Source organism: Sprattus sprattus (assembly GCF_963457725.1).
Source record: "Sprattus sprattus genome assembly, chromosome: 9".
NCBI lineage: Eukaryota > Metazoa > Chordata > Actinopteri > Clupeiformes > Clupeidae > Sprattus > Sprattus sprattus.
In genome coordinates this window covers 24,065,435-24,089,675 of record NC_137928.1, presented here as the reverse complement: position 1 = coordinate 24,089,675, position 24,241 = coordinate 24,065,435, and the positions used below count along the sequence as shown (strand labels likewise).

Here is a 24,241-nt window from a genome sequence, read left to right as displayed (position 1 = left end):
CGATCCCAGGATAGAATCTTGTTGGCGGCCCCTACTGTTAAAACTAAACAAGGTCAAGCAGCCTTCAGTTATTATGCAGTAAAACTTTGGAATCTTCTACCAGACCACATCAAAACTGCCCCCACCATAGACAGTTTCAAGACAAGACTAAAAACAAACCTATTCTCTTTAGCCTATATGTGAAATTCTCTATTTATTAAGGTATGCTACTTCTTAGTGCTAATCATAACGTCTCTTACCTGCAATTTATTGATTTTAATGTTTTATTTATTATTATTTATTTATTTATTTTCTTTCAATTTTCATTGTGTTTTTTTATTTTTATTTAAGTTTCTTTGACTGTGTTTCAATTTAAATTCTATGTTTGTTTCTGTAAAGCACATTGAATTGCATTTAATGTACGAAATGTGCTATATAAATAAATTTGCCTTGCCTTGCCTTGCCTTATGTTGGGTTGAATGAGGCCCAAGTAAATTCACTTATCAAAACATCAGTCAAGCTAATCCTTTTCTTGCCTCACTGTTTCTACTTATTCTTTCTAGAATGTGAAGCTGTCCTCATTCTGTGATTGGAAGAGTGGGAAATCAGTCATTCTAGATCATGTTAATAGTCAAGGTGCTACATTTAGAATTACCTGAAGATTAGAGATGGAATTATGGCTAGCAGTGGCATATAGGAAAATATGGTAACGGTAATCATTTGCTCTGTGTGATCTGAAGATGCAATAGGCCCAAAATGATTGACACACTCTGACACTGTCTTCTGGTGATTTTAAGATCAAAGGATGATTATACCTTTTTGTTGTCTTTGAACTATAGAGCCGCCTTCCACCAAGAATCTTAGATCTAGAACAGTGCAGGATCCACACTGGTGGTGTGTTTGTTGGTCAATTTAAAGCTTATAAAACCTGTCTCAGAGCTTCTGTGTTTTGGGTAGCCACTTTGTGCCTGATTCATGGCTATCCCAGAATCCGCAGCACTGGTGGTGGATGAAGGGATTGTATCCGCTGACCATACATTGTTTTGGACCTGGACTGTCGTGGAACCTGATATCATTCTGAAGGAGTTGCTGAGTTTGGATATTAGGGTCATTTCATGTCATTTTCACAAGTTTTATGCAGTTATTGATTGTAAAGGGGAAAAAAATAGTTAATTAAACAAAGGGTTGGGGCGGAGTGAGAGTCTCTGCAGCTGATTGACTTAAGGCTTTTGCATGGTTATCCAACTCACCTCGTACGACTTCACGAGAGACACGCCCTTTCTAATCGGATGATCGTACGACTCACCTTTACCTGCATGGTTCTACGAGGGGTTGTGGAGATTACCATGGCTTATTATGATGTTACAAGGCCATTTCATCATCATCAACAACAACAACAGTAGAACTATAAAATAAGAAATCGTTTGTTTTTATCCTGTGTATTTTCCGTTAATGATCAGAGGCTTTTGTTGTGAAATGAATGACTAACGACAATGACCAAGCTGGCGGTTATTGTCGAATATTTTCTATTATTATAGGCCTACCACACAAACAGTTCTGCTTTTTTACGTCTACAATTCAGGTTCTTTTACAATTGAATCATTTACACTGCATGCTCTGCTAGCTCAAACAGAGGTTGTTCGAAAACCAAGAAATGTTTTTATTATTGCCATTAGACGACGTCTCCCTATGCTTTATATGCGGCGAGAGCCACGATAGATGAAGGAAGAAGGGAGATGTCGGTTTTCCTGCATCGCCGCTGGTGCCCTTCATAGTTTTTTTTCATTTTTACAAACTTGTCCCTGATCTTCCTCCAACTCCTAATGCACTCCTGGACCTCCAGCCCCAGGTTCCCAGCGATCTCTCAGCGATTTTTTTTTAAAAACGGCGGTGCTGTCATATAGGGAACGAAACAGGAAACGTGATTTTAGCCAGGGGTGTCGGACAGCTCGGATCGGATAGTTGAGAAAATTCGAGCGGTGCTCCAGAGGCCATCCGAGCAGTGGCGAAACCACCAAAAAATGGCTTGCCACCCCACTTCTCTTGCCATCCAGGTTGTCAGAAGTGTCTCCTATAATATACTCTACATTTATTGAATGGTATTATATTTTTAAGTTTCCCCTCCCCTGTAAAATGGTTGAGATCCTCTTTAAAACTAAACCACTAGTAATATTGCAGGTTCAAGGCCCAAAAATGAAGAGAAAAGGTCGGGACATCAGGACTTTTTTCAAGAAAAGGCTTTTTGCCACAATATTTAGACTCTTGACAGCACTTTGCTGTTGTCTGTTTTCATTATCTGGATTTGTAGAAATAAATAGACACCACGCATGTGTGTGTGATATGCCACCTGTGAATTTCAACTTGCCACCCTTCAGCCACCCCATGTAAAAATGTCTAGAATCGCCACTGCATCCGAGACCCTCGGAAGGCTGTCCGAGGTGCTCAAAGGTGTGGTCCCACTTCAAGGAGGGCGTTATAGGGCGTGCCTCGTGAGATCAGAGAGCACGGTCGGATAAGCATGCGGACCGCTTTATGAGTGGTCTCTTGAAGAAGCCCTCCTAAAAAAAAAAACCCCTCTCTCTGATTCTGTGTTGTGGGTAACTGACTGATGCCTGATCAATTTCTGTGTGAACGTGTGACTTGTGACGTGTATTATACAATTTACAAGAATATGGATAAAGATCAAATGCATCATTTAGCTCATTGCTTAATTTCTCATGAACAGTTGTCATGTTAATAGGCTGCCATTTGTTAATTAAAACCTATTCACCAGTCAAAGACTAATTTATTGTTAGGGTTTAATCAACTAATTTATTTAACAAATATACTGTTATGTGTCACAAAGCTGGCTCTGTAGGGTTAAATGACTCTGCTTATTGATGTTGCTTTAACAGGCCACTTTAAACCTATTTAAAAGACAAGACCACTTGTAAAATACAAGAGTAATGAAGACTTGAGTCCAAAATACTGTACAATTTAGCTTTTAATTCATTAATAAGGTAGCAAATATTGTGTCATCTTTTACCAATGTGTTCTACTTGTTAAAAAACAGAATATAACCTCGAGGCCTGATCAGTCCGGGATACTGGTTTTGATGACATTTCTCCTGTGTTTCTCGATTCAGATATACTATTTAGCGCTGTTATTGTTGGAGACACTAGGTGAGGTTAAGAAATGGTCCACAATTTAACACTGTAACAAACATCTAGAAGACCGAGTTTATCAATTTTAACTGAGTGAAAGTTTTGCTCAGTTGAGTACATTTTTGCAATCATATCATTTGTATTAGAACCAAACACCAAATCCTGTTTTACTGTTTTTACAAACTATTTTGAACCTTTGACTAATGCATTATTATTGTAGCCTCCCAGTAGACTTTAATTTAGTGTTTGTACTGGGATTTTGGGCAGAAAGTGATTATGGTTATTTTACAGTGCAAAGTCTGTTTGTAGATCACTACATCCAGCACCCGCAGGTGATTGACCTCCTGTTTTACTCACCTTGCCTAGTGCTGTGGTGGAGAATGTGAGCTGAATATTTGGGATATTTCATGACAAGATTTTGGGTCTTCTGTGTTATGTCGACTTCTACCTGCATATACTTTGACAATCACCCTGCCATTGCGCACATTAACCAAGCCTGGAGAGCTATGGGTTCCCCGTCTCAGTTTGCCTCAGCTTGAAGCTTGTGAAGCAAAGTCAGACCATGTCTGTTCTTATATGACATCTTAAGGGAGTATCTGGAACACTAGCCATCAATGGTCAACAGTGCCTAGAAAGGCAGGGGGCCGTCTTGATGCCACCCCACCACCTTAACCTCACCAAGACAACCAATTGCACACTCTTCTGTCAGACTCACACTCTACACTAAGTATCTGGTGTTTCATAGTCTGGTGGTTTAGTTTGCTGGTTTTCTATCTTTACTTTGAATTCTTTCATCTCAATAAAAAGTGTACTTGAGTCCTCAATCCTGGTGACAGGTTGTTAACATTTGAGCTCAAAGCCAAAACAAATACACCACTCTCTTCCATGCTTGGGAAGCAACGTTGTTGATTGGGTGGAATAGTGTTTGGCTCGGTCCAAGACAATTTGTTTGCTATTTACAAAGCCAGGACTGTAAGGGAAGCACACAACGGACGGAAAGCTTGAGAAACATGGGGAGAATTTGGCTGAATTTGACAAAAAGTGTAATGGATTATATTCATGGACAGCACCTTTTAAACAGCTTGAATTGTCTCTGACTGAAACCCACCTTCAAATGTGGCCTGTTTGATAAATGTATGTAAATCGTACGATGTCTTGTTCAGTTTGTTTTCAGTTCTCAATTCACCATTTATCAACACAGACAAGCACATCACAACAAGTATTTAGACATGTTTCACCTTATTATTCCTTTTTAGACTTAAGCAGTTATAGAGACCATTTGCAAACAAGCACCAATAGCATTTCATATATATCCATGTATGTATGAAGATTCACATCTATAGATTTATATTCCATTGGACAACAGTTTGGTATGAAATAAAAGGCAAGCAATTAAACATAAAAATGATTCTGAACCCAAAACACGTCTCTCTGATATATACATATATTACAAATATATAGAAAATGGCAAATCCGAATCCTTAAAGTAGGCCTAATGAATGAAAGTAACAATACTATCACCAATAATTATTAACAACCATTATTGTTGAATCTTGAATAAAACAGTTAGAACAGTTAGTAACATATAAATGATTTTACAATTTCAGAAACAAAACATTCAGAAGGGCATGTTGTGTATACTTCCAGGTGGATAGCCCAAGGGACTGTTCAGAGACATTCCCCTCTGTCTGAGAGACTGAGGTCCCATCATTCCTGGATGCGAGGGGCCCATCATAAGACCCTGTGGGGACATCATTGGGCCCTGCTGGCTAAGCTGTTCCCCTGGAATAGGCATCCCCCTCTGCTTTGCCTGCATCATCATGAGGCTCTGCTGGGCCATTAGGTTGTGTGCGTGCTGCTGCTGCTGTTGCTGCTGAGGCGACATCATACTGGGATGTGGGTGGGATGGATGATGTTGAAGGCTGTTAGACATCATGGCCTGCTGTTGCTGTTGGTGATATTGTTGCTGCTGCTGGGGCCCCAGGCCCGTCCTGACCATCATGTGTCCAGAGTGGCTCATAGGTCCCATAGGACCTACAACCATGCCCCTGCCTCCACCCTGGGGCATTCCTGGCCGAATGCCATATTGTGAGGGATGGATTGAGAGCTGTTGTTCAGCCATCATGTTTTGAAGGTTAGCAATGTGGGGATTGGAGGAAGGTGTGTTGTGGTGAGGACCAGCGGAGAGCTGCTTCAGAAGCTGGGTGGGAGGGGGCTGCTGCATGACCTGGATATGGTGTGGGTTCTGATGATGCTGGGACATCCCCTCGCTCTTTGGGAAGTACTGTAAGGTGCTGCTTGGTTTGTCGGAGGGCATGATACGAGATAGGTCAAATTCAGGAATACCAGTGTGCGAAGTGCGGATGACATCGCTCAGATCTGGGCCATCGTTCATACGCATTGATTGGAAGGAGTCTGAGGGGTGGGTAGGCTGCTGGTGAGCTAATCCTTTTCCCATGGGGTGAAATTGTTGAGGTTGGAGTATATCATCAGGGTGCTGGCTGTAATGTTGGGACAGTGCTGGGGAGTGAGGAGGTCCATGAGATGAGGCCTGCATGCGAGGAAAACCCACCATCTGGTTTTGGGGATGCAATGAGGAAACATTGCATGGTCCTATCCCTCCAGAGGGACCGCCTCCACCACCCAAAACACCAGAGTTCATACCTGACATGCTCATGAGATTAGGGGAGGACAACATGGACCCTGGAGGACCATGGGAAAGCTGCTGCTGGCCTTGCAGCAACATTCCAATGGGACTTTGTGGGCTGCCAGGGGGCCCCATGGCACTCTGGGTAGAGAGGAGCATCTGAGGGGACTGATGGTGGATTCCTGATGGTCAACAAGGGAGAGAAAGTGAAAGTTATCTGTGAAATACAAAGGTGCCTTTTAGTGAAGTTCATGTGTAGGGATATTCTTTTTTTTATATATTATTGTGCGTCAATTATGTACTGACATCATGGTGGACAGTGTTTCAATACACCCTCATCATAGATTTCTGAGGTGGATTTGTTAGACTGGTTAAATACTACACCTTCCATGCTAACCCCTGGCAGAAGGGGCCTGTCTGGGGTCATCTCGTCATCGGAGGTGGAGATAGTCTTTATTGCTTCATGGTACAGAGGCGCGGAGCTAGACATGGCATACTTGGACATCTGAGACATGATCAGCGACAGGGGATTCTGGGACGGTGGGGCATCTGGCGAGGAGGTGAAGGGCATGCTGGGCTGGCCTGGTCCTGTTGAGTTTGAACTCTTAGGAGGGAGTGTTGGACCTGAGAAACAGAATAGTAACAGACAAATCATGAGAACTTAGGAAAAACTATGGAACTTGCAAATCTCTAGCTGACTAAATGAGGCCACGGAAACACTTGAGACCTCTTACACTATAACATTAATATTTAAGACATAATATGATTATTTTGTCTTGGATAAATGTCGTGTAATATAGTGAATTTGCAATGAATGCATGAATTTGATGTAGGGCTGGACGATATGTTTTTTTTTTCAGTCGATATCAATAGATAGACAATAGACAATTTAAAAAAGCTCCCTTATTGCTTAATATTCCCATATTGCGAATCGAATGAGCTGCAAACTTAAATCTCATTTTACTGACAATATAATCCAAAAGTGAACTAAATACCAAAAAGAATGAATCCCTCCTTTGCAATGGTGAGAGTTGGCACCATGTCTTTTGCTATGCAAAATGCTAGAGCATGTGTCTGTGCCTTTTTTGCCTTTTTTAGGGTGGAACACTAGAAAACCTTGACAGTATGGCTTTCTCTCTCTCTGCCTTGCTGCTAGTTCCAGTACACAGGTTTGACTGCAAGTTCTACTGAATAGCAATGCTTTAGGTATTAAAATAAGATTATAATATTCCCTGTTTTTAAATTGGTACTCTTTTTTTTGGCAGTACACTGCACCAGTCTGCCACTTGTCATGCTTCAACAGTCTTGTTTCAAAAGATGATGAAGCTGCTGAGCGGTCTTCCCCGACACCTAAATGACCCTCTGATTTCTTTCTTGACTCTTGACCTGAAGTACCAAAACCATAGGCTGGCATGATTGGTTAGAACTGCCTTTGTTCCTGTGATGTGATAGGTGGATGTGTGCCTTCAAGCAATGTCCTTCATCACTAACTGTTCCTTAAATTTGTCATTTTCTTATTACTAAAATGTTCATTCGTAATAAGTGTTTATATCGTTGATATCACCAAGCCCTAATTTCAGCATTAAAAATGACGAGCTACAAAAAATGTACAATGGGGAAAGTGGAAAAACCTGCATATCATTACTTTAATGTACTGGATCTTAATAGAAATGTAACTGTCTGCTGTGTGTAATGAAAATGTACTGTCACCTGTTTCAGCAGAGTTGCTGGCTCCATTGCCCATGCCCTTCCCATTCGGGGGTCGTCCAGGACTGGCCATATTGGTCTTTGGGGATGCGGTCCAGTTAGGGGAGGCCACATTCATGGCAGGAGAGTTGAGGTGTCCAGGTGAGGCCGAGGGAGAATGCATGCCAAGGGATGTGGTGCCCATCATCTGAGGGGACTTCATGGAGGTTGAGGATGGGGTACCCTCCCTAGATGCAGCGGTGTGAAGTGGGTGAGAGGGACTACTGGTGGGGACTGGAGCGGGAGACTTCAGTACCGAAGCGGAGGGAGAGGGCATCAGGGGTGATGGCTCCCGACCAAGGGAAGGTGACTTGAGTGGGTGAGGTGGGGCCATGACCGGGGAGCCCATGGAATTAACATTGACTGACAAGTCGGATGGATGACGAGGGCACGAGTCAGGGCCTCTGGGGCCTGTGTCTGTGGACATGTGGCTTAGGTGTGACGCGCCGCCCATCTGAGTGGGTCCCTGCTGGTCCGGCCCAAAATTGGCCTGATCAGACTGCTGGCGGTAAGACCTCTCCGATTGTCCCTCACGAAACAATCTTTGGTTAGGAAATTGCCCTGGCCCCTCTGGTCCAGTAATCCCAGCTTTACTGATACCACCGCGGCCATTCTGCCCAGCTCTAAGGCGGGACATTTCTTCTGGGCTTAGAATGTCCCCCGCAGGGCCTCCTACACGATTCATTCCTCGCAGTTTCTGCATCAGCATGTGCTGTTCCTGTGAGTTCAAGTTAACATTCATGGTCATATTAGTGCCTAAATGAGCGTTTTCAAGATCTCTGAGGGAGGGCCCATCTCCTTCTCTTACCCTGCCTAAGGGAGAGTGCATTATGGCTCGTGAGTGGGGGAAATCCATGGGGTCACCGTGTGGGCCCACGTCAGGGTTGGGGAGACCTGGCCTTCCTGCGTGTTCTATTAACCTTGACTGTCCCATTCCTTCCTGCTGCTGCTGCTGTAGGATAAGCCGTTCTTGCTCTAGCCTCTGCAGCTGCCTCTTATCTATGATGCGGAGTACCTCTTCACGCATGAGGTGTCGCTCTGGGTCACCATGGTGAAATGGACCGTTGGGTCCACCAGGTGGGCAGCATCCATGCAACATTGGCCCCCCACCACCCATATTGATTGGCAAGTCCTCCACCCAGCCCATTCCAGGCCTCTGAAGTCCAAGACCCTCTATGGCCAACACTCTCCCAGGACTCCCGGGGAACCCTGGCCCCGGTGCACCTCTCTGCATCTGCCCCACAAATCTGGGGCCTTGTGGCCCATCCTGGTGCATATCCACTAAACGAGGGTTGCCCCCCATACCTCCACCCATGGAAGGTGCAGGGCCCCACTGCTCCTCCTGTTTGCTATGGTATGGTGGGGGAGGGCCCCTCATCATGAGATGTGGACCACGGGGCATGCCCATCTCCGCCATCATGCGATAGTGCTGGGGATGTGCGTGTGGGTGGATTTCCTGTTGTCGACGCTTCTCCTGATAGTACTCCTCCTGAAGCTTCCTCCATGCTATCTGCTCAGGTGTCAGCCCATCGTGGTCCTGCAGTGGCCCCAAATCCAGTTCTGGGGGTGAGGAAAGGTTGTGGTGTGGCTGGGTTGGCAAGCCAAGGTGGGGATCTAGAGTTGGATCATCAAGCCTGGATCCCCCAAGATTCTGCGTTTGTGACATAATTGACTGCAGGGGCTCCTCATATTTTTTTAAAGTACCCCCATGGGACATTCCAATAGGAAGGACATTATTGTTATAGTTCCCGGCATTGTTAGCGGTCTCACTTCCCTCTTGAGTTCTGCCACTGTTGTCAGTGTTGTTACTGTTGTTAACGTTGCCGTGGACGGCACCAGGGTTACCATTTGGCCCTTCCAAGTCCGCTGAGCCTCCATTGACGCCACTGCGGAGCAGTAGGCGCTCAATATCTCTGAGTGTTTGCAGAGAGCGCTCCCGGTGCTCCATCTGCTCCTTAGACAGTCCGTCCATGTCACAGGGGCCACGCTGGGGCCCTTCACCCTGGAGGTGTGCTGGCAGTCCTGAGGGACTGGAGGTGGGAGAGACACCAGCACTAGGGTGGGCCATGCTGCCCGCCCCCTCTGATCCCCCAGGCCCTGATACACCCCCAGCTAGTGGGCCAGCATTGCCTTGCAAAGGCTGGTGGGAGCTGTTACTGGAGGGGCCGCTCAGAGGCTGGTGGACAGGCAGGTCAGCCTCTTGGGGATGCCCACTTGAAGAGGAGGTGCCTGTGACCTGTCCAACAATCGCCCCTCCCACAGAAGCTGGCCTTGGAGTGTCATTTTGAGATTTGGGTGCTTCCATGGGTGGTGTGCTTCTGGAGCCCAGTTGCTCTGGTAAACTGGGGAGCTTCCTGACTGCTGACATACCCTAGGAGGCAGAAGAAGACCATTGGTATAACTACTGATTACCCAATTGACATCATCCTGTGAAAGGTAATCAGGGTCAAATATTTAGCTGCAGAATTACACATGGTCAGATGATCACAACGCAGGCATTTTGCTAAATAGAAATAGCTTCTTGGTAATGTGATTTGAAGATAAACAGGGTAACTTCTCAGATTAATGGACTGATCATCTCTCAGATTAATATATGTACTGATCTCCTAGCAGATTAATATGTGTACCAATAAGATTAACTTGTACACTGGATCAAACACTACTTTACACTCTTCTCCTGAACTATGGTTCGTTTTTTTTTAGAGTTAGAGTACTGGGGTAAAGGTAAAGGGAGTATGAAACTGCAATACATATAGGTCAAGTGCTACCACTGAATCTGAATCCCTGCATACATTTGTGACAAAAACAAATACTTATTGCACCTTTGTGTGTATGTGTGTGTGTGTGGTTTTGTGTGTGTGTGTGTGTGTGTGTGTGTGTGTGTGTGTGTGTGTGTGTGTGTGTGTGTGTGTGTGTGTTCGTGTGTGTGTGTGTGTACGACTGCCTGTGCATGTGTTCGTGTGCATTTCAATTCATTACAAGTATCACTGTGTGTGATTGCCAACCTGATCCAACTTGGTACGAGGGACATTCTGCTGATGAAACTTGACTATGGAGTCTGTGTGGCCATGAATGACTGCATCAGCAGCACTGAAACACATAAAAAAGGTGCAATTAGTCAGGGATTTGCCCATGTGTCCTATTCTCTGGGGGACACACAAATGGTAAGCTGCAGTAACTAAGTGTCTCTTTTGCCTTTGCCGCTGAGTATCTTTCACCCACTCACCTATTGGCTAGGCTGGTGGTGAAAACATACACCACTTGCTGAGCAGGGCGGGGCAGGTCGGATCGGCGACCCCCAGGCCCAAAAACATATCCTGGGGCAGGAGCAAACGATTGCCCTCCCACACCAGCAGAAGAGCAAGTACCAGTCATCACACGCTCCCCTGAGAGAGGGTAGGGGGGAGAGTGCAAAATAAAGAACAATAAGACAATAAAACTAAAATCATGTGGCACATTAACTACATATGGCACATGCATGTATATAACTACTTGGACCCCTGGCAACTAAAAGGCCTCATCAGAGTCCAAATACTAATGCTACTGATAGTAACAGGTATAACATGATTGATGATGATAACTACAGTTGGCCTCACATCTGACAAGAAAAAGACAGAGATATAAAACTCTCAACTCAAGAATAGAGAGACAGACAGAGAGAGATATGCACAACATTTGACTGTAACATCACATTATAAAAGTTTTTGCATCCATCTCACCTATAGATGCACAAAATGTGTGGAGGTTGTCTTCTAGTTAGCAGTTCTCAGTTACTAACACTAGATGGAGCTAAATCATTTTTTTTAGGTTACTCCATGTAGAATTCATGAGACCATTTTGGACTTCAAAAGCATGAAGATTGCTTTGCACTTACTTTTCATAAACAGAGGTAAATCAATGTGGTTTAAAACAAATCAAGAGATTTAATATTCTCTCAGAGTTTGTTCTAGCTGTGGTTGGCATAATAGTGGAACAGCATACTTGGTCTAGTCTAGTTTAGTTAGGATCAAAGAAAAATTCTGTATTGTGGAAAGTCATATCAAATTTTTCAGGATGTAAGGTGGAATGTTTGACCGTCAATATTCAAAAGATTGGCCATTACAACCATAGACATATATAATTCTATATATCTATGATTACAACCCTCCCCTTACAAGAGCAGTGTCAGTACTGTGGTACAGAAATCCTGATGGGAAATGATTGAAATGCAAATCATTGAAGTGACTAAACAGTAATTTGATTAACGTTGTCAATGACCTTCTCCATGATGCATTATTAGTACAGTCTGGTGGGAGGACAACCAGTTGGTTGTCTTAAGAACAGTTGATTGAGAAGGAGCCAATTTGGGGCAGCACACCAGGGTTGTCAGCCCCACTATTTGTGAAAAGCGCTCTGACATCAGCCACAGAGACTCAGGACTTTCTGTCTCTTCTCTTCTCTTCTCTTCTCTTCTCTTCTCTTCTCTTCTCTTCTCTTCTCTGCACTCAGGCAAAGAGCAGTTGCGCAGGTGACAGGTTGGGTGCAGCCCCATCCCACCCCTACTACTAGAAACAACCATAGTTCTCCCCTGGAAATGGTTGTAACCTACTGATTGGTCTGGCTGTTGACACAGGAGGACCCATACAATGGGCTGCTAAGAGAAGCAAGCAGAGGTCATGATTTGGTTGCCAGCTGCTGACTCAAGCGTATCCTCCAGAGGTCAGTGTAGGTTTTTGGTGCTGAAAATTGTTCTTTGAGTGAATACTTACGATGAACGGTTATGTTGGGTCTGTCCTCCTCCTCCTCCGTGTCTGCTCCCGAGCACCACTCATCACCACTGTAGGGCTGCTTCTTCTCCAGAACACAGCGACGCTTGCTCCGCATCACACCCTCTAGAGACACACACACACACACACACACACACACACACACACACACACACACACACACACACACACACACACACACGCACGCACGCACACGCACGGGCAGTCGGACACACACACACACACACACACGCACACGCAGTCGGACACACACACACACACACACACACACACACACACACACACACACACGCACACGCACACACACGCACACGCACAGGCAGTCGGACACACACACACACACACACACGCACACGCACACGCAGTCGGACACACACACACACACACACACACACAAATGCAAATGGAGATAAAGCAGGAGTTCACGGTCTTTCATTGTCCCATTTGTGAAGGCTTTTTTTCACAGACACCCAATAAAATACTGTGTTATAGAAACAGCTGACAAAGGTTTGTTGACATCAAAGGCAAGATAACATCAAAACCTTGAAATGACTGTACTGACAGTAATGAAAGAAGTGAGAGTACTCTACAACCTTGATCAGAGTACAGCAATGAGAAAGGGAGCACTGTTCAATGTGCTACTTTTTTCGACACAAACTAAAACAACAAACTAAACATTTTCTAGTCAAGCAGATTTGTAATTTTATACCATATAACGCTTTAATGTGTATCCCTGGCATGAAACATAACAGAGTTAATTATCCATGGTCTCAGCTTTCTACATGAATGGGAATGCGGAGGGGTCAGAGTGATGTAAAATACTCAGAGTACCAACTCAGGCACTCTACTCAGATAACCAAAAAAAACTCAATTCATTAAACAGAATACTTGAAATAGGTGCAGTAAGCGTTTTTTATTTTATTTTATGGGGGAGTTGGGGGTGATTGAAATGCTGAAAGACCAACACTATGAAAGTGCACTCTAAAGTGCAATTGTTCCTTTGTGCGTACTATTTTAGTTTTTGTTCTTATGCATTTGTTGAGAAGAAATATAAACTAATCACATAAACAGAGACACAAGGCATGTAAAGAGCAGATACACTACTTTTGGTAGGCTATGTTGATTATAACCCTGAACTTATGCAGGGTAATGACATTGTTTTAGGGCCACTGTACACTGGAGAGGAAACCAAAAACTAAGAAAAAACCTTATGAAAACAGCCATCCATTCTACAGTATGCTCTAGCAAAATATAGCGTTAGCCTCTTATATACTCTAAGTGAAACAACTGAATTTGCAGGAATAACATATGGTATGTAGGTTACAGGCCATTAACTGACAGATGGGGGCCAAGGGAACTTTCCAGACTTTTCAAGGTGAAGAAAGTTTTGTCTAAAGGGCTTCTAGCCTTGTGATGTAGAACAATACAAAAAAAAAAATGTTGTAGGTCATGCGTGGAGAACAGAGGAGCACGCTAGTTACAGGACACAGAAGCAGAAACACAATGTTACTTTTTCTGTTGCCAATGATGCATGGTTTATAACAAGCAGACAACAGCAAAGGTTTTTTAGTTGTAAATGGAAAAAACAAATAGGTGAAAAGTGAGTTCAAGTTTCAACTGGTTCTGTAAATTCTGCACTGTCCTAGATGCAATTCTAATTTGTGTAGTATAGTGACTTTAAAGTGCAGGAGGGACAGCACTACAAAAAAAGATTTATAGAAGGTTTCACAACTAACAAAAAGGCACCATAGTGCAAATTGGAGATGTGGGCACTAAATGAAAGGCAGACTAATTTCCCCTCCATTTCCAGCTCTTTCACTGATATAATTAACCACAAGTAAAAAAAAAAAAACTAATCCATGGCACCCATGCCTTACAAAACCTGCCGTCTTGTCTGCACCAAACCAATGATTACAGACAGTGCAAGCCAGCTACAGAACAGGAAGGAGAGGAGAGAGAAAGAGAGAGCTGACTCATTTGTTAACGTAAAGCCGTGTCTGCTGGGAATAAAAGAGGATGCTTAAAAGGTCATCTGTTCCTCCTCTGCTCTGACACGGTGCACAGGCTAAGGACAAACTGACAAACTTCCCTCCATCTTCCATTCTTGCCCTTCTTTACTTTCACACAACTTGCCTCAAACATTTTCTGTCTCCTTCACCCAGGAGTGAAAAGAGTCTTATACTCATCTATTGTTATAAGATGTATAAGAATATAATGTATATTGTATATGATGTATAACAATATATTGTGATTCTATTATATCAGTTAAATATACCATGCCACATATATTGATTGCATTGTCTATGCAACCTGTATGTATGTAATGTATGTGTATACAGAATGTAAGTATATGTGTGTGTGTGTGTGTGTGTGTATGACATGTATAATGCATTCTGTTTAACTTACTGTACCTTTAGCATCAGGCTCCAGGGCAGGGGCCAGGGTGTCTCTCAGGTCAGCTGTGTCCATGGAGATGGCTCTCTCTCGTTTGGTCTTGGTCTTTAACATTGTTATTCCTCCACCAACGCTTGACGGACCCACGCTGTTCAATCCGGGAGAAATTTGATTGGCTTTGACTCCATGGCTTCCAATCCCAACACCCTTAGAGCCCAGGCCTTGCTGCTGGTTTACATCAGAAATCTGGGTTTCAGAACTGCTGACCACTTGCTTACCATTAGTGGTAAGTTTATTTTCAGGGTGCATCTGATTGGCCTTTGATAACAGTGCTGGCAAGTGATGGGTTGTGTGTGTTGATGAGGCTCACAGAGTTGCACTCAATACTGGAGACAACAGGAAAAAAAAAGAGATGGGTTCAGTTCAGGAGAAATAGCTCTAATGTCCAAACAAATGAACACACAATAGAAAGGACACGTTTCTCACATTTACATTAAGAATTCCATTAGTTAAATGTAATAGTTACAGTGACTTCTGTGTTTTACAAGTTTCATATTTGGATGTGGTTCCAATTATCCATGCCTGAGATTAGGTCAAGGTGTTTGTTTGGTGGAGGGTGTGCAGAAAAAGGCTGACTTACACCTCATGTCCAACTAAATAACTTTGGGTAGCACATCTGTAGCAACGTCCCTTTCAGAAATCCACTGAGCGGTGTGCTGTCCTCAGGTCTGTCTGAGACTGAGAGTGAGGGGGGTGTGTGTGTGTGTGGGGGGGGGGGGGGTGATGTGGTAGAGATTCTCATTGAACTTTCAGTGTATAATGACACATGATGAAACTAACTGAGATAAGATACCAGAACTGGCAGAAAACCCCCTTTTGTTCTACTCAAGGAGTGGAGAGACTTGATGTTCTGAACAGTTTCCAGCGCAACAAGCTACACCCACAGCGACCAGCTTTCAAAACCACAAAACTCTTCACAGACATTCCACAGTGCCCTCAGTCTTTCTCGGCTTGCTCTCCCACTCCCTTCAACACATTCTTTCAGCATAGCAGTAGTAACTTGAATACAGCACTGTGAAATAACAGAAATGTATGCACATGGGGAGCAAATGCTCATACACATGTGTACACACACATGCACACGCACACACACACCCTTATTCAGTGAAAAGTGTCATTGAGTAAGCAGTTGTAAGGCTTGATTCAGATGTCAGACCCTGAGTGATGTTTGTGAATGTGGTACAGAGCAGCATACTACAGAGCCACACACAGCAACCACATTCCTCCCCCTGCTCATGCATCCCAAAGCAGACACGAACACCTGCTCTTGTCCATTACTCCTCTACTTTCATCTGGGTTTCTATATCTCACATTTTATGGGAGCATAACCTTTATAACTTATATCATTTAAATGTAGCTTTGTTCCCCAAGTAGTGATAGAGAAAACCAAGACGCAGTTAGTGAGCTGAGACAGCACTTCACAATAAACAGTCACTTAGCTACAAAGTTAGCAGGTTGGCCAGGGTTAAAGGCACCCAGTGCAACTTTATAGGCTTGAGACTCGAAAAATAAACATTCCATTTCTAGTCTTTTTTACTTGAGTAAGTTTCAATAACTCCATACCATTACATATCGACATTCAAGGAGCAAAGATGAGACGTCGTTGTGGGGTGAGAATTGATAGAAAATCGTAAACAACAACAATCGCCGGTGGGGAGAGGCCATTTTTCCATTGACTGGAATCCTGCTTTATTTATTGGTGGCACCAATAAATAAAGGGCTACGCTCTTGCGGCTAGTTTAAGCGCTCTTTTTAACGCCCAAAGTATCAAATAATGATGCAAATGTGCTAATATGGTGAAGTAAATGTCAATATCATAAAGATTGTCTTATCCAGAATATTTCCATTTTGATGCCCTTATGTTGCACTGGGTGCCTTTAACACCCAATTTCCCCCAGCTATTGACAAGTAAAAAACTAATGGTTTACATTTGTTAATTTGGTAAACACTCTTAAGATTTCATTGAAACAACAAAAAAATCGAGCTGTAAGCCGCAATCTTCGGGGTCCAATCAGAATGGAAACTATTTGTTTTACAAACCAGTGGCCAAAGTAAAAAAAAGAATCCGCAATTTAGCTAATTTGGGAAATCTTCCAAAACCAATCATTGTATCTTTTAAATCAATGTACTGTCATGTTATATTCAGGCTCCCTTGAGTTCTCTATAGAAACCTCATAGAATATTTTAGTTTTTAGGATAACTCTAACTGAACTTGAAATCTAACTGAAGTGTATTTGGTTCTGGGAAATATTACACAGATTACTACATTTTACTGTACCTCATTATGACAAATAAAATATAAATAAGAATAAAATTGTGAAATAAAGGAAATAGGTAAAGGTGAAGTGTCAAAGCTCTGGGAAAATGTCAGTATACGGTCAAAACCAGTGGTAAAGGACTGACCCAGTTTCAGTATACGGTCAACTCCAGTGGTAAAGGAGTGACCCAGTTTCAGTATACGGTCAACTCCAGTGGTAAAGGAGTGACCCAGTGTCAGTATACGGTCAAATCCAGTGGTAAAGGAATGACCCAGTGTCAGTGTTGGGTCACATGAAAGGTCAATCTATTCTCATGTTTTTGTCATACTAGCATGTGGCACTGGCTCAACTCTTTCCCTTCCTCCCCCTCTTTTAACTCTTTCATTTGATCTAGCCCTTTCTCCAACTCTCCACAAACACTCTTGTTTCTCACTCTCAACATGATGCTTGTTGCTACCGCCTATTCTTGAGGGAGTTAGACAAACTACAAGCATAACAAAAGGTTTCCAGAGGAAAAACTACCTCATCTACAAGGGAGACACTGCCAAGACAGCCAACCATATTAAATTGTGTCATTTTACTTCTTCTCAACTTGTTGTTTAAACTTCCCGTAATCCGAATGCACGCTGCAACCAAAATAATTTTTGAGACACAAAACATGCTTTGTTCTATGTCAATTGTCTACAAGATCCCTTTGCTTTAATTACAAGATATTTCTTCTCCTCCTTTCTTTCCAAGTTGCTACTCAAGATTTAGATTACAGGGTTCTTCTTGTTATTATAATTATGATTGTCAACATTGTTATTGTTAGTTACATTTTTGGTGTTATTGAGGTTCTCCTTTTAATTACTTTGGATAAAAATGCTGCTACATAAATAACCACAAGCATAACCATGACACTGTTTTCATTATCAAAGTTGAATCCTGTCTTTCACGGTACAGGAAATTGAGCAAAGCTTCATTTCCTCCTCCAACTGTCAGTGGCATGTGGAACTTGTGCAGTAAAAACCCTTCTACAATTACAGTGATGATGAGGATGATGAGGATGACGTAAAACTGTGCATTATATGCATTCTTGTTCTCAGTCTGTGTATTAAATATATAAGTGTGCTTGCATAAATGTCAAAAATGAAATATAAACAATGCAATGTCAGAATCAAAGAACAATATGGAGAGGGCACGGGCACACTGTAAGTCAGTGTCTTTATCGTGTCATTGGAATTACTTCAGTGTCAGTGTCATTTCAGAAGTATTTTTACTTTTGACAATGAGATTATGTACACCTTGAATAATGATTTTTTTTTTCACCTTCTTCAGACACCTGACTTCCCGTGGTCAAAAACAACAGCATTTTCACACCAAACCCATATTTTTAGAGGTCAATGCAACAGTATAGAGATATTCTGGCTTGATATTACATAAATAAAAACATTCAACGCTAACAAGCTAAAAGACTATCAGTTCAATTGTTCAAGGAGTTGGCCATGCTATGTGGACGAGAGAGAAGAATGCAGGAAGCAGAGCCCTCCCTGTGTAATCTCCTTGCTTCAGTTCACACTAGCTGAAAACAAAATAAAATCATAAATAGCCTTGCATTGTGGTATTGTAAACAGAACAACCAAAAGATCATGGAATCACAGGGGAGTTGGGGTCACGTCACTGTGGCAACAAACCACAACATTGACTAAGTCTAAGCAAATGCCAGCATTTGGAGATGAGGGCCAAAAGCCCTGACCGTGGTGAGAGCTGGCTAATTGAGGAAGACAATGCCAAAGATACACTGTTTGGATGCACTTCACTCTCTTCATTCCAAGGTTGAATGGGCTAGGTTACACATAAGTCCCATGAATAACATGAACCCAGAACAAGACACAATAGAAAGACAATAAATACATTCAATACTCCAGCACAGCACTGGAACAGTCCCCATTAAAACAAAGGGCAACGTTTGAAAAGAGAAAGGAGAAATTTCTCAAAACCCACTATTATAATCTTGCTGGAGGGACACCATGTGTCTACAAAAGAGCATTCTAATTATCCTTCGGAAGAGGGTGTTCATGTAAGCCTAGGTGTCAGCGTGTCTGGTTATGTGTGTAAGTGTGTGTGTGTGTGTGTGTGTGTGTGTGTGTGTGTGTGTTCATGGGTGTGTGTGTGGGTCTGTGTGTAAGTGAAAGAGACAGACAGGCAGAGAGATGGGCACAGAGCAAGGGGTAGTTGAGGAAAGAGAAAACACCCCAAAGGTTACAATATAAAACTATGTGTAATAGAGACAGGGTGATGATGGGCTAATAGTATAACTACACTTGCATTCATGCTTATTCTTAATGTGAATTCAAAGATCAAGGTGCATTCAAGATGTTATGGGTTGTTCACACCTGGCATTAACATGCGTATTGGGGTGAGCCAATCACAAGTGGACATTTGGCGGTCAGACAATAAGCCCAATTGGTGCGTTATTGGTAATTGAAATCAACCTTTGCACACTTTCAATATATCTCTATAGGCTTTTAAAAAAAAATACACACGTTGTGGACACAGCCAGCTTTGAGTACATATTTCTACTTACACAGAGGACGTCAGTCGAGAAGCAGTCTTTAATGTGGCTCAGGACACATGTGTGTAATCACTGCTAAAAGATTGTGGCCATATGCCTTCGAGACTACCTCCAAATGTGGTCTGGGTGATCCGATCTCGATGCGTCCTCAATGGATTGAGAGCATTCACACCTTAGAGCTGTCCAATTGTGATCGGTTCACCCAAGATGCATGTTCATACCAGGTGTGAACATGACCTTAGAGACTACAGGCTTTTGGGGCTGCCTACTGCCTACACTTCTGGACACAGAAGTTACTGAATCAGACGGCATGTGGTATCAAGGGGTTATATCTTCCAACATTTTCTGGGAAACCAGCCAACTAGAGTGAAAGAGTAATGTGAATTGCAGTCAGAACTTAGATATGCTTGGGAGAACTGAAAGTGAACATAGGAAGGATAATTACATTTCTGATGGTAAGTAATAGGCTACATCATTCAGGCAAAATAAAAAAAGGAAAAAGAGCATCCCGTTATGACCTTGACAGGGTGAATAAGAAAGAGTTGGACAACTTCTGATCAACAAGTAGCCTACAACGCTGAACTAGTAGTGATATGTTTTCCTATTCGGTACCATGGGGTTACCAGGTTAATTTCCCAGTTTTTCTCCTTAATGCTTCTCCGGGTTCACATCTACCTCCCTTGTACTCTGGGTAGCCTGTGGTGTAACATAGTATGGTGTATTCAGTAGCTACACTACAGCAGATGTTCTTTAGGAATAGGGATAAGTAGCCTATGTGAGATGTAGGTCTGGGGCCGTATTCACAAAGTCTTTTATCTTACCACTAGGAGTGCTCCTAACTCGCGCTAAAACCTTTTACGTAGGAGTAATTTCTTAAAAGTGATTCACAACGGCTCTGAGACCTACTCATACTAAGGATAATACCAACTCCTAAGCTTAAGATAAAAACTCCGTTGCTATGGATGACGTCGCTTCTCATGCACGAGTTTAGAAGGGGTGAGGACGGTGATTGGTTGTTGACAGGCTCTCTCATTAAAAACTCATTCGTGACGTCACTCTAACAATCCCACTATATCGACTGAAAATAAGAGAATAACCTAGGCTTCAAATTAAGTCGTTGTTTAAAGGCGTCATTGCATCCCGCCCTAATTCTACGACAATATTAATACCTTCACGGTTTAAGCAATGTCTTTTATCAATTCCAAGTCGGCTGCAGCCATCTTACGATTTTTTTGTGAATAGGTCTTAGTGACTTAGGAGTCCTCATGAGGAGTTTTAAGCTGTCCTAGACTTAGGTGCTACTTTTAGGGATAAAATATTTTGTGAATTGCTCTTAGTAAAAAAAATTAGGAGTCCTACATTTAAGACTGACACGCCCATTATTTTTAGGAGTTTCTCCTAAATTCGCCACTTATGAGCTACTTTTAGCCCTAAGATTCTTTGTGAATACGGCCCCTGGTCTTTATGGGTGCCTCCCTGCAAAAATAATTAAACATCTTGTCCTGTGTTGCTCCAGAGTACTGATGGTTAGTCCCTGCTCTGGGAACATTAATCCAGTTTTAACTGAACTTGAATTATAGGATTACTCCGATATGACAACTACTGTTTTTCCTGCACATTTAAACAATCTCTTTTCTCCGGCCTTCTTGTTTTTACTATGTAGGCCTACTTCTTAGTGTCAGCTCCAAACTGCTGGGTGGAAACCGTCTCAGTATCACATTATTCTTTCATAGCTCACCTTAGCTACGCTGCCTGTAACTCACCCCAAAGCGCTCAGATCACCTTCCCAGATAACAAACACTTTGTCAACAGCACTAAATATGCTTGGCCTTGCACCACACTGTAATGTGCATTGCCATGTGACAGGCACCATGGTAAATGCTTAAATACATACCTGACATTTTTATAGATTTCTTTGAGTTGTAATATGGCACTGTTGGGAAAGCTATGAGAAGCTAAATATATCCAAGAGATGACAACCATAATGCATTTACTGACTTGGACATCGGCGAGAGTCTATCGAAAAATCTTACACAGACATCTCACCAAACAAACAAGAAACTCAAACAACAAATATAACTGAAAGCCTCCTGGCCTTTATTTTGCCCTTTGCAGGCAGGCTTAACATAACAGTGAGGCCAATATCCTGTTGCATTGATCTAACTCTAGAGGGACGGGCTTGATGTGGTAATGCTGCTGCTTGCTAATTCCAATGCTAATGCTTTTGACTACAGTAATTTGGGTATCTGAACAAGATAAAATGCAGTACGGACAGGTTGTCTGTGTGGGTGTGTTAACCATAAACACTCTTCTTAAGTTGTTCACTGAAAGACAGTAGATGATAAAAGTGTTACTTTGATGCTTCACAGTTTCTCCTTGTTGTGAAGCAACAGTATGGCCACCTGTGGAATGAACAAAGGCAAGCCTGCGAATGTGTGCGGTCATCTTTGGATCTCCTTGCGTGTGAAAGCCAAAGCATGGATATACCACTCAAATGATATAATTCTATATGGCAGCCGTTTAGACAGAAATATCTCTGTCTGACGGTGTTTCGCACAATGGTCAAATACAGTGAACAACTCTCTAGGTCCAGGCTTCTTTGAGAAAGCAAACATGTAGCTGACTGCAAGTCGGGGGAAAAACAGTGGCCTAGATTAAGAGGCATTGAGCTGGTGCGCAGAAGGACACGCAGTGGGTCTCAACCTCAAAGACAATTCAGATCAAGTTGCACACCCTGCAAACCATGTCTTGCTCTATAAATAGCCCATCAGGATCTCACAGACTGATGGGGAGTGTAAGGCAACATTATTTGCAGCAACAGAAGAGTGTTGTCTTGGGTGTGTCATCAAAGGCATGGAGGAAACCTTGACAGTGATACCATTCAGCTTTTGACTCATCTTAACTTCATGGTGCCATTGTCTCACAAAATGCATGGGTCTTAAAGAATTGGAAATGTACACATTCAAAACAATACTTCTGTGTTTATGGGCTATGCATATGTGAATGAAAATTAACATTCACAGTGAGTGTGCTCAAATTAACTTGAAATGAAATGTCTAATCCCACTTTAGATGCAGACTGTTATGACACGTCTACAATTCCAGCACAAGGTCAAAGGCCAGACCTTGAAACCATTCCACAACTGTCACACACTTGTCTGAGGGAGACCGAGAGAAAGTTGCCAGTTGTTAAAAAACGCACCTCTTTGAGCAGGTATTGCCGGGGCATATAAGTTACCATTGTTAGGCTATCCAATTGTTAATAACGCAATTCATCCCAAATGTTTCATATTTTCATCACAAATGTGAGGGTGAGGACTGACACAGCTACGTACTGCACAGATTCAATCTCGTTAAGTTCACTCTGCTGTCAACTGGTGACGAAAGAAACGGAACACGTTACAGGGTTTTCAATCAGGTGCCTTAACACCTTGATGCTACTGTAACTGTTGTCGAAATATGGTTAGACACGCCATAACTTAAAGTAACAAGTCCGCGTAGTTTTTCCAGAGGCAACCGCTAAATTAAATAGTAACGTTACGTCCTCGTTTCACAGAGTCCACCCAACCTCTTCCTAAAGCTCAATTGCATGCTGCGTTGAATTAGCTGTCCGGCTAACTTAGCTGATAGCTGCATATCCCCAGACCAAATTCTTGAAGTGTCTGACAGAGAAGTAGCCAAGCAAACAGGTCGGTAGGCAAGCTGGTTAAATGACACTCACTTGCTGACACTAACCCATATATACGCTATATATTACCATATGAATATGACTGCACTTATATGAATACAGCCGTGTACGCCGGACGAACGTTTTGTATGCTGTCACATGGAGCGTGGCCTGGTGCGACAATCTCATTTCTGATTAGCTAAGCTCAGGCTCTGAAAGCTAACGATAGTTTGCTAGCTGACGGCTACGGTAGCTGACGTTGCTATAGTCTTGCTAGTTCAATTGGGTTACACATCTGCACATGATCCCCCTCTGTAAGTCCCAACTTCAGCGGTTATTTATTTTAAAACAGTGTCTTTGTCAATGAGGCCGATTGTACACTTAGAAAAGTCGCAAAGGCGTGTAATAGGTTGTTATGTAGGTGGAACTATAAAATTCCTACCCCATTCCGCTGTCTGTAAGAGGCCGATGTCAAGAATGACGGCAAACCGACATCACCTGAAGTGGCCGCCACTGCTTTCATTGCTGCCACTGCGCAATATCCCCTTGGCTATAATAATCAAATGCCAGGTAACGTTATATTTCCACGAAGTCGAGTTCGGCCGTTTGAGAAAAACAGATTTCAGCTTTGTCTGATTAAAGATCCAAACGTAAAACAAGACCTTGAGCAGACCATTGATAATGACTTGGCGAGGGGGATAGATAGACACTCCACGACACTGTCCATAGGTATCACTAGATCTAAGAACACGAGTATCACAACAACCGACTACTGATGTGGCGAGTCAGCCACCCGCTTTTCCACATTGATGGTAATTAAGTTACCAAAGTCAATCCACAACAGACCCACATTGCTTTCCTGACCTACAAAGGCCATTATAGAACGACTTATGTCAGAACAATTATGTCTGTGTTTCTATGTGAAGTTAATAACAAAAAGATAAATCATTATTTGGCCTAATAATAAGATATTATTATTGTATTATTATTATTACTATTACTTCACAGCATGATTAGCCTGATATCCG

The 24,241-nt window shown here is 42.7% G+C and overlaps 1 protein-coding gene across 4 annotated transcripts; it reads right to left on the bottom strand.

The window, feature by feature from the left end:
* Nucleotides 1-3,047: 3,047 nt before the first annotated feature.
* On the bottom strand, nt 3,048-23,880 carry bcl9l (bcl9 like). 4 transcript variants are annotated; one of them, XM_080844279.1, is made up of 9 exons: nt 15,316-16,088; nt 14,954-15,061; nt 14,693-14,823; nt 12,264-12,386; nt 10,742-10,901; nt 10,521-10,605; nt 7,480-9,886; nt 6,154-6,393; nt 3,048-5,951 (listed from the first exon to the last, which is right to left on the bottom strand). In XM_080844279.1, exons 3-9 carry the CDS (start codon nt 14,787-14,789, stop codon nt 4,741-4,743), a joined length of 4,323 nt encoding a protein of 1,440 aa, XP_080700405.1. In that variant the 5' UTR covers nt 14,790-14,823; nt 14,954-15,061; nt 15,316-16,088; the 3' UTR covers nt 3,048-4,740. The 4 variants fall into 4 exon arrangements, with proteins under 4 accessions (XP_080700405.1, XP_080700403.1, XP_080700404.1 ...); XM_080844277.1 differs by lacking the exon at nt 15,316-16,088 and adding an exon at nt 23,656-23,880 and having other exon boundaries at nt 14,693-15,061; XM_080844278.1 differs by having other exon boundaries at nt 14,693-15,061.
* Between the last annotated feature and the right edge of the window lie 361 nt (nt 23,881-24,241).